At 32.6% G+C, this 15,665-nt stretch overlaps 1 protein-coding gene across 3 annotated transcripts; it reads left to right on the top strand.

Moving 5' to 3' along the window:
• The first annotated feature begins 6,999 nt into the window (after positions 1-6,999).
• On the top strand, positions 7,000-14,020 carry LOC115968524 (serine/threonine-protein kinase STY13-like). 3 transcript variants are annotated; one of them, XM_031087935.1, is made up of 3 exons: positions 7,000-7,331; positions 8,339-9,331; positions 13,348-14,020. In XM_031087935.1, the coding sequence occupies exons 2-3, from the start codon at positions 8,421-8,423 to the stop codon at positions 13,685-13,687; spliced, it is 1,251 nt and encodes a 416-aa protein (XP_030943795.1). In that variant the 5' UTR covers positions 7,000-7,331; positions 8,339-8,420; the 3' UTR covers positions 13,688-14,020. The 3 variants fall into 3 exon arrangements, with proteins under 3 accessions (XP_030943795.1, XP_030943797.1, XP_030943796.1); XM_031087937.1 differs by having other exon boundaries at positions 7,010-7,331; positions 8,382-9,331; XM_031087936.1 differs by having other exon boundaries at positions 7,010-7,331; positions 8,379-9,331.
• The last annotated feature ends 1,645 nt before the right edge of the window (positions 14,021-15,665 follow it).

Raw genomic sequence — 15,665 nt, 5'->3', positions numbered from 1 at the left:
TACTTAATTCCATTCTTTTCCATTTCTTTTCCTTACTTAAATACATTCCATTCATTTCCATTCCCTTATGATCATTTCATTCAATTCCATTCCATTCTCTTATGAACTCCCAAACGGGGCCTAAAAGAAAAGGAGGAATGAACCGACTAGAATCGCAATGATAATGGATTGAGAGGGAGTTGAGGGTGACCTTAAAGGCGGGGTGCTCTGCTTAACGGAGGGTGGAGAGATAGAAGAGGCTGCATTATGGTTTGGAAAGCAAAGTAAGTGAATGAATGAGAGCAAGAGATATTGAGCCAAAAGAAGCGTATCTAAAAAAGAGTCAGGTTTTCCAAAGAGTTCTTGTAATATTCATACAATAAAAATTATATAATTTTTAAAATAAAATTGAAGTGTAAAATTCTAGAGGCTACAAAACTAAGGTGGCACACTCTCATGAGGTCAACAAAAAACTAGAGGCTCCGGTTATCTATTCTTTTATTATAATAAATTAATAGGTAAAGGAATCAGAAGAAAGGTAGAGAAGAAACATAAAACTTAGAGAAATGTTATATTCACAGTATTTTTACAACACTTTACAACAAATTTTATGTGGCAGATTGTTACTTGTTGTTACTAGTGAGCAAGAAAGTAATTTCAGTGGTGGATTCAAATTAAAAACTTATAACAACCTACCAATTAAGACTTGTTGTGAAAATATTGTGAACATAGTACTTCTTTAAAACTTAACATGTTTAGTGCCATATTTTTATTAAAAACTATTAAATAACTGGAGTAATTTAAGAAAACTCATTTAATCTTGAATTAAATACAAATATTTAAGTAATAAACTTTACGAATATCAAATATGTATAACAGTCATTTAATTATGAGTATTTAACTAAACTCATTATGATGTGTCAAGTACTTATGGCTTGTACAAATAGTTGTTTGCTAAATGGCGCCATTGTAGATTTACAAACATATTTTGTTATAGGCTTTGCTAGAGGGACACTTGCCACCATTTTGTGTATCTACTAGTTTTAAAGATTCAGCTTTTATAATATACTAGCATTTGAGCATGCGCTCATGTGCGTGCTCAAAGACATAGACTCTTTTATTTTTATGTATTTATTTATTTTTTTTGTAATGGTTAATAGTTTTCATTCATCATAATTCAAAGTTGTTACAATTTTCAATTACAAAATACATAAGGGTATGATGAGATTTATGCCAAAACATTATTTCACCAACAATTCGAAGTTGCTACATTTTATAATTTTTTTTTATTCATAAATATGTGAAAAGAGTAAATTTATCTTATAAGAAGTTCTCATTAAATTTCTCTCTCGTAATTTGTGTGGACCTCCTATACCTAAATTAAAGCCACCCAAAAAAGACATATAACAAAAATATAACGACCCCCCGCCCCCACCCCCCCCCCCCTTCAAAAACAAAAAAACAAAAAAAAAATATAACGATAGATAATAATTCAACCCGTAAAATAATTACATACATACAAAGGAAATGCCCAAATAAGTAGATTACAAAAATGTGCTAAAAAAAGAATGAAAATTTTCCCTAGGAAGGAAAGCCTTAAAAGACTTTGAAGATAAATTTCTATTACATCAATATTGTAAAATAAAACAAAGCAAACCCAACAAAATATTCGTAAGTCTTGAAGGCTTGAAACTCGCATGATAAGATAGTCATAAAGTTTGAGGTAATCACCCGCAAAAATTTTAGGATCCTATTGCTTTTCTTTTTTGGAGAAACTTCATGAAAGATAGGAAATTTATTGAGCAAAATCAAGATAATGTAAAACAAAAGCCTAATCAAATTATCATTTTGTTGAAACAAAAAGAAGAAGAGAGAGAGAGAGTACGTTATAATTTTAAGATGTTCAATGGCCTAGAAATCAAATAAGTAAATAGCACATACACAACAATATAAAAATCACATAACATCGCTAATCTGAAATATAATCTCTGTTTGACATAATCTACCACTTTTTTTTTTTTTTTCTCTCTCTCATGGTGTACCTTCCTTCTCTATGTTAGAAGTTTATGGTGGTTGGCATTAAAAACTATCATATTTTTATAGCAAATGATTGTTGGGAAGTTTTGAGAATAACACCTACATGATAAGTGATAACTGATAAGCAGTTTTTATTTTTTATTTTATTTATTTAACATTGAAAAAGTAAATGAGTAAAAAAAGTGAGTAAAAAACAACACAAAAAAGAGTTTTTGGAGCCGTTTGGTAATATTGCTCTTATAACGTTGTTTGTATTTTTTGGAAATATGTATAGGTAAAAAAATGTATAGAAATACGTGTAATATTGTTTAAACACTGAAAATTGTTACTCAAAACACCTTACCAAACCACCCCTTTATTTTTAAAAACATGTAAGCTTGTGTTTTTTTTTTTAATCTATATTTATCCTAAAAGAAAAAAAAAAAAAACATTCATTTCAATTTTCTAAAAAAAAAAAAAAAAAACTTAAGTTCCTATATAAAAAAAACCCACGGTAATTATACTAAAAAATACGTAGCCTTATCCTTATCCCATATTTCCATGTAGTTTATTTATTTATTTATTATTTTTATGAGATTATTCTATGTAGTTGAAAGAATATCTAGTTATCTATTACTCTTTTTCACTTATCTAAGTAAAATTATTATGTTTTAAAATTTAAAATTTTAGGTTACTTATAAAAGCTCTCCTCTTTTTTTTTTTTTTTTTCTCTCTCACCTTTTTCTTTTTTGCACATGTTCAACTCGAGAAGGTATTTAGTATCAAATGATACCATGTCAGCAATATCACAATCCAATAAATGTCAGACATATTAGCCAAAAATAACTAACCCACTAACAAATGAAAGACATGTGTTAGTGAGTAATTATTTTTGCACACATGTCTCTCGTTTATTGGATTTTGATTAGGATGATGTGATATCATTTAATATAAAATACTTTTGTTCAACTCTATCAAAAATAAACCCAAGTTGATATAACCTCAAAAAAAATAATAAAAAAAGTGTAAGGAGAGGTAGTGCCTAATTTTATGTGATATGGAGAAATGTGATGGAAAAAAAAAAAAAAAACTTAAAAAAAAATTTACCTAAAAATTAGGATTTTTATTTAGAGTCCACAGCTTAAATGGCTTGGAATCGCCTTAAATATTTAGAGTTTATGGCTTAGAGTCCACGGTTTAAATGGCTTGGAAGCTCTTTAAATGGTAGTATAAATATAGATAATAGATAGATAGTGTAGGGATGGCAATGGGAAGGGGTGGGACTGAAGGATGGGATCTTAACCCTTGTCTCGCATGGCTTTGTCATGCCTCATCCTTATCCAACCTTGTATGATAGGAAAAACTTCCTTGCCCCATCCCCACCTCTTGGATTCCATGGGGGCTCTACCTTGTAAAATTTTACTTCATGTTAAGTTGCCCCACAATTATAACAATTTTTTTTATTATAAAACATATTTTATTAATATAAATATACTTGAAATTACAAATAAATTTATCCCATCAAATAATTGAATCATTTTATCCAAGTGTTTAACAAGACAATATCTTAACAAAAATAAAATTCTTAATATCCATGCATTTAAATAAGTTAGTATTGATTTATTTGTTTAAATAGTAGGGATTTAAAGTATGAAAAATTTACAATTATAGTTCTTATCAACTCAGGGTAGGGCAGGGCGGGGCTAAAATGTCTAAACATATCCTCGCGGCGGGGGTGACTCAAGGTGGGGTGGGGCAAAATTGCCATCCTTGAAATGGTGCTCGCTCAAACATGGCTTAACGTGGTGAAATCATTGAGTCCCACGTATGAAAAGAGTTGGGCTTTAGATAGGTTTATATATTAGTTGGCTATTAGTTTGAGCCTTAAGGAGCAACTCACTTAGTGGAGGGGGAAGGACTGACTCAATGGATCTACTCAAAGGGTGCGTGTGTTCGTGGGCTAGACCTAGTCCATTGAGTATTAACTTTTTTTTTTTTTTTTGGTAAAAATGCAAAATCTACCCATTAAATTTCCACTTAATATCATTCTAATTAAGCTAAACAATGGTTGTGTTTGACGTTTTTCTAATTTATTGTTTTTGCAATATCTTAATCCTTTTAAATTCGATATTGGCCTATGAGCAATCATTTTAAAGTGAATTCAATTACCTTCAACAAAGACTTGAATTTATCCCAATGAAATGATCAGATTTTTGGTCAAATTGTAATCAGTCATGGGTTAACCTTGCTTAAACTTGATCAAACTTTGGGGATGTGTTTGGAAGTATGAATTTTGATGCAAAATAATAGAATTTGGTGGTTAGGTGAACTTTTGAGTTCATTTGATTGTCAATTAACTAGGTCAAAGTTTGGTCAACTTAAAATATTTTGGCCATTTTGCCTATGGACCCATAAAATTGGCTAATTCAACATTCAAATGGGACAAATTTTGACATTTGCTTGATCTCAAGGTAAAAATATAATTTTTGAAATTTAAATTAGGACTGTTGCAAGTAAAGCGAGGGTGGCCAAAATATAATATTGACAATCATGAGATTTATACAATGATTTATATTTATACGATAAATTGAATTGAATATATGAGTGAATTAATTTTTTAAAATAAAATAATAGGTGTTGAATTTATAATTTTCACTCAATTAGTATAAATCATTTTTAACCTATCAGATTGTAAAAAATGTAATAAAATTTTTCTTTGAATATAAGTTTCTAATTCCCAATTCACAATAGATCCTTATAAGGCATATACTTCATTAAGTTCTCTCTCTCTCTAACAAATAGAAAAGATATTATAACAGCAAAACAAGCCAGAAAAGGGTTGAACAATGAGCCTTCCATCAAAATTACACTTTCAAAACTTGAAAGACCATAAGAGGAAAAAGAACCAACATAAGCATTCTTTGGAGACCAACTCAAAAGCGCCTGTAATGTTGTATTGGTGAATAATTGTCAATAGAATTGATTGATCAATTTTTATGAGACTCTTTATCATAGTATTTCCCAGGAATATAACTGATTTTATTTTGAGATAAAGACAGAAAATAATAGTTAATAACAATTTTTTTTTTTGGAGAAAAATTTAATAACAACTAAATACAAGTAAAAGAGAAAATAAAAAAGTAGTATATGTTGGAAGAGATCAAAACTCTAGGAAAAAAAACCTACAAACAATATACTATCAATACAAGGAAACCACCTCAAATTAAGGAGAAGTATCAATGAAAATTTTGAGAAACCAAAAAACCAAAGCTCTCCAATAGGCAATAATCCACCTCAAAGCTAACAAAGTGGCTCAGGGGAAAATCAAATCCAGAAGAGAGAGCCCACACTCAGCCATGTTAACACAGATGCTCTATTCTATAGCCATGACTGACTGAGGAGGTACCCATCTGGTGTTAGAACTCTAGCCTTGAGATCCAAAACATTTTGGTGCAAAGAAACTTTAGATTTTCAAATTAGCCCAAGGTTGATCTAGACCAAAACTATTCCACAAGGGCTTTTAAGAGCGGTCTACGGAGCACTGCACCGCAAGGTAGACTCGATACCCATGTGAGGGATGATGAAAACTGCCACAAAAAAATGTCACCTTTACAACTATCATTATTTGACTTTAACATGAGTCCTTACAATCGATCACGTTATGTGTACATTATTTATTATCGATAATTTTAAAATAATAATATTGCCATGTATACATCACTTATAAATCTTTTTTTTTTTTTTTTTGAGAACATTAAATCTATTAATTTAGAATTATACAATACACACTAATAAATTAAAGTAATAGATGAATGGTCAAGGTTAAGAATATATAGTATATAACAAAAGAAAGTGATGTATTGTAGAATGACCCTTAACTCTAATTTAAAATAAAACCAAAAAAAAAATAAAAATTCACTGATTTAGAATTAATTGTTTAAAATACTAAATGTAACGGTACATACTAATAGATTTTATAATAATAAATGAACAGTTAAAGTTAAAATTAAGAAGATACGACACATGACATAAATAACTGTGTAACGTATTATGACCTTTAACTCTAATATAAAATACAAACAAACAAAAAAACTGATTTTTCATAAATCTAAAATTAACTGCTCAAATTCTAAATATAACGAACTAATGATGATCTAATTGACAAAGCAAATTGATTACATTTGTAAAACTTTCATATATTTGATAAAATAGGAAACAACCTCTCTTTTTTTTTTTTTTTTGATATGAGGAAACAACCTTTTAAACTCATCTATAGCTAGTAAAATCTAGAAGCAACTAATCTTACCCACACACCTAAACTAGTTGCTCAGAAATCTAGGATTCACTAGAAATAAGAATTTTTTGAACTTGTGCCTAGCTAGTAAAACTTACTAGCAAACTAGTTGTCGGGTAATCTCGGACATTCAGTAGAAAGAAGAATCTTTTAGACTCATCTCTAACTAGTAAAACCTACAAGCAACCAATCACACTCACACACCTAAACTAGTTGCCGGCTATCCAGAATTCACTAGAAAGAAGAATATTTTAAACTCATACTAATCTGAACTAGTTGTCGAGTAATCCAAGACATTCACTAGAAAGAAGAATCTTTTAAAATCGTCTCTAACTGGTAAAACTTACAAGCAACCAATCCCACTCATACACTTAAACTAGTTGCTGACTAATCCAGAATTCACTAGAAAGAAGAATATTTTAAATTCATATTAATTCGAACTAGTTGCCGCGTAATCCACATAATATTCACTAGAAAGAAGAATCTTTTATACTAATTCAAACTAGTTGTCGCATAATCCACAAGATATTCACTAGAAAGAAGAATCTTTTAAACTAGTCTCTAGTTAGTAAAACTTACTTGCAGGTAGCTAGTTTTAGTTACCAAAATCAGTTACCAGGTAATTCAGATAGAGTGGACGGCCTAAATAGTCCTCCATATGTCTATATTCCATATATAAATAAAGAAATAGAAAGGGAAATGTGTAAGAAAAGGAAGGTGAGAGAGAGAGAGAGAGAGAGAGAGAGAGAGCATAGATAGCAAATAGCAATCATCGAAGACCAGAAGAATTGGTAGAGAGAGAGAGAGAGAAAAGACTGACTGAGTAAGCCCTCTCTGACTCTGACTCTATAGACTCCCAGACCCTCTTCTCTTTCTCTCCTTCATTCCATTCTCAACACACAAACCAACACAACACACACAAAAAAAAAAAAGTCTTCACCTTTTCTCTTCTCTCTCTCTCTGATCGGAGCTCGATCTCTTCTCTCTTATCTTCACTCTTTCTCTGTTTCGATCGGAGAATCGGAAACCTCTCTCCATCGAGGTAAGCTTCGTTGCATGCACAATTCCGTTCCTTTTCGAAGCTCTTATCTGTCAAAACCGCTGACTTTTTAGGGTTCTAGGGTTTCGTTTTCCGATTTTGCTGTGAATTTGTGTTTAGGAAATGAAATCGGAGATAAACAAAATAAGGGTTTTTATTTTTTAGGGTTATGTGAATTTTGATGTTTCAGTATTTTCTAGGAGTTTTGACTTTTTGTATTTGCTTCTTTGTGTAGATGGATTATTTTGATTTTTGTAACTTAGTTAATTTTTTTTTTCAATTGGGTTTTAGAAAGTTTTTATTTTTATTTTTTATAATGCTATTTTTGGTGGTGATGATGCGAAATTGGTTTGAGTGTGTGTATGTTTGTTTGTGTAATTATAAGTTTGTATTATGGTCTTATAATTTGTGGGTTTTGTTTGGCTACACGAGAAATTCTGAGCCTTAAGGACTGTTTGTTATGTTGGGCCTGTTTGTTTGCTTTTCATTATGCTAAAATTTCTTCTTTTGGGTTTATTGAAAATCTTGAATTTTTATGTTATGGGGCTTCAAATTAATTGTGGGTTTGCTTTAGATTTCTAACAAAATTTGTTGATTTTGTGTTTCATAATAATCTGGGATTTTGTTATAAAGACCCTTTTTTTTCTTCACTTAATTATTATTTATCTAGAATTTAGAGTACAAAAAAGAAAAAAGAAAAGGTATGAAATGGTTTAGTGTCAGGCTAATAATACATGGGAGAGACATGTGATAGTAAGAAAAAATAACTCTGCTCGAATGCTTGATTGAGCCAAATATTTTTATGCTTGCACGGTTGAATCTTTATATTTTTTTAAAATTATCTTCCAACATATTTCACACAACCTGTTGGAGATATTAGGTTCTAATGAAATTATTTATATGCCTCAGAGTTTAAGTTGATTACAAATTTAGGATTTTTGTTGGTTATGGGATTGTGATGTATAAGAGGCCAATGCTGAAAATGTTTGTATAAAAATTTTATGTTTCAGGGTTTAATTAAGTGGATTGAGTTTGCAATTTCTGATGCAGAAGAAATAAGGAGGCTTGCTAGATTTGCTTGTCAGTCAGAAAATGTTGGAGGGTGGTCCAAAGTTCGCAGGAATAATAGACCTTAACAAAAATGACAACAACTATTACGACTTGTCCCAAGGGTTTTACCAGAAACTTGGTGAGGGTACCAACATGTCAATTGACAGTGTTGGCAGTTTACAAACAAGTACTGGCGGAGGCTCTGTTGCAATGTCTATAGATAACAGCAGTGTTGGATCAAATGATTCTCGTACTCGCATTTTGAACCACCAAGGCTTGCGGAGGCGAGCTAATGACAATTACTCTGTGCAACACAGCGTTAATCGTCGTGGAAAAGTCACACATGCTCTCAGTGATGATGCACTGGCCCGAGCTCTAATGGACAGTAATACCCCTACTGAGGGGCTTGAGAATTTTGATGACTGGACAATTGATTTAAGGAGGCTTAATATGGGCGATGCTTTTGCTCAAGGGGCTTTTGGGAAACTGTACAGAGGTACTTACAATGGTGAGGATGTTGCCATCAAAATTTTGGAAAGGCCAGAAAATGACCTGGGAAGGGCTCAGTTGATGGAGACACAGTTTCAGCAGGAAGTGATGATGTTGGCTACACTTAAGCATCCAAACATAGTTCGCTTCATCGGTGCATGCCGGAAACCAATGCTTTGGTGCATTGTGACTGAGTATGCAAAGGGTGGTTCAGTTCGGCAGTTCCTGACAAGGCGCTCAAACCGATCAGTTCCATTGAAATTAGCTGTCAAGCAAGCCTTGGATGTAGCAAGGGGGATGGCTTATGTTCATGGACTTGGATTGATCCATAGGGACCTAAAATCTGATAACCTGTTGATTTTCGCAGACAAATCAATTAAAATTGCTGACTTTGGGGTTGCGCGGATAGAGGTGCAGACTGAAGGAATGACACCTGAGACAGGGACATACCGCTGGATGGCTCCGTAAGACTCCTTAACCCATTAGCTGCTAAGATTTATTTGCTGTATTGGTTTTATTTCATTAAAATGTTTTGCAAGCTCATGTTTTGGCTGTCATGATTTTATCCCTTGATAGTCTTTCCTGGGGGAGATACATACATACATACATACACACACACACACACACACACGCACACACATATATATATGCATTATGTATATTAATTATATGTATATGACTATTCTATGTTAGGTTAGTATGCTTTTAACATAAGTTTAAATGTTGATTATGTGCCTTATTTGCAGGTAGAAAATTAGCAATGCACATTTACTATGAATTACAGATATTTTACTTGTTTTAAAATCTGAGTTTGCTTGCTATTGCACATGTATCTTGCTCTGCTTTTGGATATGGCTACTCTTTGTAAGTTTGAGAGTAGGATTTTGTGTCATTGACCATTTTAGAAATTGTTTCTTCTTCAAGATATGAAGTTGCTTAGTTTATGCAAAAAATACTAGCGTAGAATTTTGTACTTATTTAAAATATCTGATAAAAAATTCTTTTATTCTGTTCACTACCTAATTGATCTTGTACACATTTCTTTAATGCAAGGACAGCTTTTGTTTTGATTTCAAAATCAATTAGGCTTTGATTGCTTTGACATAAATATTTTCCACAATATGTTATTCTTCATGTTCTTACATTTGGTGCAACTGACAAACCCTGTCAACAGAAAATAAGCTCAAAATGGGGGAAATGACTTATGCTTTGGCCTTGACATTGCAATCTGAGACAAAAAGAAGGTTATCATAGGGCTTCCAGATTAAGATACAGTACCATCGCAATCTTCTTCTACTTCCTTCTCTCTCACTCTCCTGGTTATAATCTTTTCTTGGATCTGGCTTTTCTCAGATCCAAGTTTTATTCTGCCTTTGCCTCAAATCCTACCCCCTCCACACTGTGAGCCCCATGTCCGAGATCCAAAACTTCCTCAATTTACCAACACTTGCACCTTGTCAAGCAGCTCCTCCAGCTCTAGCCCTCAACAAAGCAGATCCCTTAAACACTCCAAAAAATTAGATTGCAAGCATTGCTCCTTTAATCGCTGATCCACCTAAATTCCTCCAAGCCCTTTGCTCAAAATTGATTTGCAAACCCCACCAAATGGGTTTTTGATAATGGTCAGGTTTGGTATCAGATTGGAGAATGGAGATTCTGATAAGGCTCCTGTTGTGTCTTTGTAAATTCATGGAAATTGTTATATCTATGGTTATATAGAGATCCACAAATATATTGAGAATTTGAGTTTTCCATTGCATGCTAAACAACATGATTATTTTCTCAACATTTCCATACATCCAGCCAAACAGTGGAGAATATGTCAATTTCCTCAAAACAGTTTACATTGAAAACTTTTTCTGGGAGAAAATATTTTGCATTGAGAAGTCTGTTGTGGCAGAAGACAATTCTCGAGGGTTTCCTGGGGGCTCATTCTATCTGAAACAAGTTGTGGGTCTTTAACCCACTTAAATAATATTCAATTTTATTTAGTCATTAAGTATCAGGCTTCCCCTGCTGCTTCAGCTTGGAACCTGTTATTTTTGCATAATTTCCTTCAAGAGTACGACACCTATTATGGCCTTCCCCTTTTAGTTAATGTCTGAGGGAACGTGTTCACTAAATACTATGTTGTCATTCTTCTAAGATTTAAATGTGTGTGTTTGAGATGTCGTTAGCTCAATTGTATTACCCCACAAAAAAAAAATTTCTGACAATTAAGAGCAGGATATAATTGTCCTCTAAAAGCCAGTTTTAGATTTTCAAAGCATGTGATGTAGTTTGATATTCAATGACCATAAAAAGCCAATAAGCCCTAGCTCAAATGCAATCTCCTCCCCAAGAACAGGTTGAAGTCAGGTTCATGATTCATTTTACAAATATATTTATCAAGCCAAAAAAAAAATTGCCAAAATAGAGATTGGCTGCATTTTAAGTGGATGATGTTGACTTTTTTATGAGATTATGATAACTTACTGTGTAGAATTTTTGCTTTCCTTGTTTGATATATTATTCCTATAAGCTCTTCTGCTTGTTTTCTGGTTGTTTCATTTCCTTGGCTTTTAACAAAACGTTCTTTTTATTCAAATTGTGCTTGGATGTAAAATACTTGTTCTCCATTTGCTTATTTCAAACTTTGACCAGCATGTAGGAGAAAAGTTTTGATTACAACCATTATTGTCAAAAGAGAATTGTAATGGGTCTCTTCATAGTGGAGAGGTTATCGTAATTCAGATCTCATTAGAAGTTTGATGGTGGTCATTCTAGCATCATTACAACCAAATTGGATGATCCTTTTCAAAATGTGTGAGGTGCATTGCTAATATTTCCCACTTTGCAGCGTCTGTCAGAGGCGACATAAGTTTGTCCTTTCTCCCTTTTAAACTTGATTCAGAATTTTAATATGATTTTTTTTCCGAATTTTCTTGTGTCTACTTAAGGAAGATATTCTTGGGCTCTTTTCTTTTAATTCTTTCTTAAAGCTAATTGATGTTTTTAACTTGAGAGTTGGGTTGTGTTTGTGATGGTCTCATAGTATACAGCCTGTACACTTGGGGTATCTTCTTCTCCTCCTCCTTCTTCTTCTTCTTGTTTTTATTTTTGTTTTTAAGTTCTGTTATTTATCAAAAAATAATAATATGTATATCTCTGGGTTATGGAGCTAATGGGATTTAATTGTAATCAAATTTTGCCTGATCTGCTTAAGTTGGTCAGATATGGTTGCCATTAGTGCATAGTAGAAATATTAGTTGGCTGGTGGTTTGGTGCACTGTCTGTTACTTCCGATTTTCCAAGCTTTAGAATCACATTGCTATCTATAAAATGTTATTGTGAAACCTAACTCTCTATTAATCTAATGAAAAAGTTGGATTAGGTATACTAGGGAGTGATGGATTCAATCAATTTGAGTGATATGGGTATAAAATATAGTCATTGAGATATGGTTCCATATTGTGAACAACTTTCATTTTTGGAACGTTAATGTTTTGATGCTATTATGTAGGAAAATCCTGGGTATCATGGTAAAAGTAGAATCTCAATCTTTCATCTAATTTTTACTCTTTCCAATTTTTTGCTATTTCTTATTCTTTGCCCTTTGTCATACATTAGTAAACCGGGCCTGCTTTTGTGATTGTGCTGAGGATCAACTTGGCTTTCTGCAGTTTTATGTCTACTGCATTTTCTAGTACTATTATCTAGTGAGGGGTTGGGGTCCTGGTGAATAAGGTTGACTGGCAAAATGGTTTAAACATTGCAGTTTGGTTTTTCCAGAACCATCATTATATTCTGCTGAGCAATCAAGCGGCCGGCTAGTTTTATGTGTTAGTAGTTATGGATTTGTGCTTATAGAGTAGTTGGTCTGGCTTTGATCCTACTTGCCTATTGTAATTGACTTTGTTTCCCATTCTCTCTGAGGTTCTGGAAGAAAGTTTGCTTCTTCTTTTTTACCTCTACTGAATGGGAGACTATCTTTGTGGCTTATAGATTTTGTCATGTGGTTTTCTTTTTTGATATGTATTGAATTGCTCCTGGTTGTATTAATTGGATTTGTTGTAATGGTAGTTCAGGTCGAAGTAAAAGCAAAACATGTTTGATCATCTTACTAATGGTATTTAGTATTGTACGATATTCCTGAACTTCATTGATCATTATTTTATTCAAAGGACTGCTATCTGAAAAGTTGTTAGATTCTAAATAGCAAAAAAAGAAAAGTTTTTAGATTATCTTTTTGTCATTTTCATCACAAGCTTTGCTTCTTATATTAACAAATTAGTTAGTAACTAAATATCTGCTTGTTTAGTATGTTTCCGTTCTCTTTTGATCTAGAGAATCTTAACAATTTGCTATTCGTTGATGGTTGGTATGACATTTCTTGTTTGATGAATCTGACAAATTTACTGATTCTTTTTTGGTATTCTCTCTCTTGAAACTTCACTGAGGATTACTTGAGTGCATTATTATTTTTTATCTGGCTATGCAGGGAGATGATCCAGCACAGGCCTTACACACAGAAAGTGGATGTGTATAGTTTCGGGATTGTTCTCTGGGAACTCATAACAGGAATGCTACCATTCCAGAACATGACAGCTGTGCAGGCAGCATTTGCAGTCGTTAACAAGGGAGTTCGTCCAATAATACCCAGTGACTGCTTACCTGTTCTCAGTGATATCATGACCCGGTGCTGGGATGCCAACCCTGATGTCAGGCCCCCTTTCATGGAAGTTGTCAGAATGCTGGAGAACGCAGAGACAGAGATTATGACTACTGTCCGCAAGGCTCGTTTCAGGTGTTGCATGAGCCAACCTAGGACAATGGAGTGATCCTATCAGAGAAACATTAAATGAGAAAACAATCAGCAGAACATAAAAAGTAAAAAAGAAACTGGAAAAAAGAGAAAAAGAGGCAGAAGGAGGTGATTACATTTGTAGCCTTGTGTATTTATGAGTTGGAATTTCTTTCTGAAGATAGAAAAAGGAAAAGGTATGATAAAACTTTTGGTTTTGGTGTTTCAACATGAATGGATTCCATTTGCTGAATTAGTGATAGAAAAGGAGATTGATGTGTATGTATAATTCTCACTCTGCTTTGTATTAACCTATACCTTGTTTAGCTGTTGTGCTTTCTTGAGAAATACAGCTCTCTCTCTCTCTCTCTCTCTCTCATTTGTCTTTAATCCCCCCCCCCCCCCCCCAAAAAAAAAAACCCTGAAAAGGACATTATTATTATTATTTTTATTTTTTCAAATGGATTATGCTTGTTTGGTTGTAATCAGATTTGTCTATATAATGAAAGTGAACTTGAAAGAAGTCAAAGCTCTGAGGTGAATATAGGCAACTGGGTACCAAATGTGATTGAGCTGTGTGAGTTGAAGATTATGGGAGGTTGCTGTTGGCTAGAAGTTGGAAGAAATTGCTAGAAGTCCCTCTTCTACTAGAATACCAAGCGGCCCTGGAAGTTCAAATATTACATCTCTTCTTGCAGGAGCTGTGTGGAAAGGTGGAGTTGTGACTTGTGAGTTCAAAATTCACGGAAGGTGGAGTTGTGACTTGTCCCAAATATCAGAGATGGAGAGGGTGCGAAATGTCTGCTTGCTAAGCGTTAAGCATAGCTTTGGTTAAAGTTGCTTAATAATCAAGAAAAGCAAAGCTAAATCCTTAAAGCACTTCATTGAGTTGAAATTTTATTCAGGAAAAAGAGAGAGAGAGAGAGAGATTTTAGGTCCAGAAAAGAGCCCACTAATGAAAAAAATGTCCCACACATTTTTTTAGTTCCGCCCTGCGTACAATCATTCCTTATAAAAATATTAATGACTTTGAACTTTAAAAAAAAAAAAAAAAATTCTAGTTTATTTTTAGGAAGCAACCAATTTCCAAACACAGGAAATAAGTAGATTTTTCATAAAAAAAAAAAAAAAAAAAGAAATAATTATTAAAAAAATTTCCTCCAAAAACAAATGAAGTATATGCAACTCTGTGGGTATTTTTTTTCTTCATATGTCATTAATTAATTGTTTTTAAATTTTGGGTAAAATATATGTTTGGTTCTTAACACGTTGTATTTTAATTTAGTTTTTAACCTAATATAGTTTTTAACCTTTTAAATATGTCAATTTGATTCCTACCATGTCACCGAGGACTAAATTAAACTAAATAAAAAACAACCCTGGTGTGACATGAATCTGGACTCCGACACCCTTCACTCTAGCTCTTGCTCTGTGTGTGAAAGCCTCACTCTTTGACCCACTGTGTTCTTAAACTGGATAATGCAGTCACTTACTTTTTGTTATTTTCTCCTTTTATGTTTGTTTAATGATAAATAAAGGCAAAAATAAAAAGGCTACCAAATCAAATACAGATGAGATGTGGCTTGGGCCAAGGAACAACCGGTGACTGGTAAGTTTATCAATTGCATACTCTTCATCCTCATCATATTGATTAATTACAAGAAAAATGTTGGAAATTTTTTAAGTAAAAATTTCAATTTTGTCCAACTAAAATTCATTGTTGAAAAAGTTTTTAAAAGTCTGAAATACTACTAAATTTACTCCATTAAATATTTTTTTTATAATATTAATAATTTGTAATTAATATAAATTGATATTTATTTGTCCCTTCATATCAAAAGTGATATACATAATATTATATTTGCTTTTTTATTATTATAAAACAATAACAATTTTTTCATTTTAGGGACAAAACAAAATAAAATTCTCTCTCTCTCTCTCTCTATATATATATATATATATTTATATATATATATAAAGGGGAGGAAAGTCCTTTCCTTCCTTTATGTTTGGGG

This window comes from Quercus lobata, chromosome 11 (assembly GCF_001633185.2).
Source record: "Quercus lobata isolate SW786 chromosome 11, ValleyOak3.0 Primary Assembly, whole genome shotgun sequence".
NCBI classification, from domain to species: domain Eukaryota; kingdom Viridiplantae; phylum Streptophyta; class Magnoliopsida; order Fagales; family Fagaceae; genus Quercus; species Quercus lobata.
This window is presented reverse-complemented; position numbering and strand designations above follow the sequence as displayed.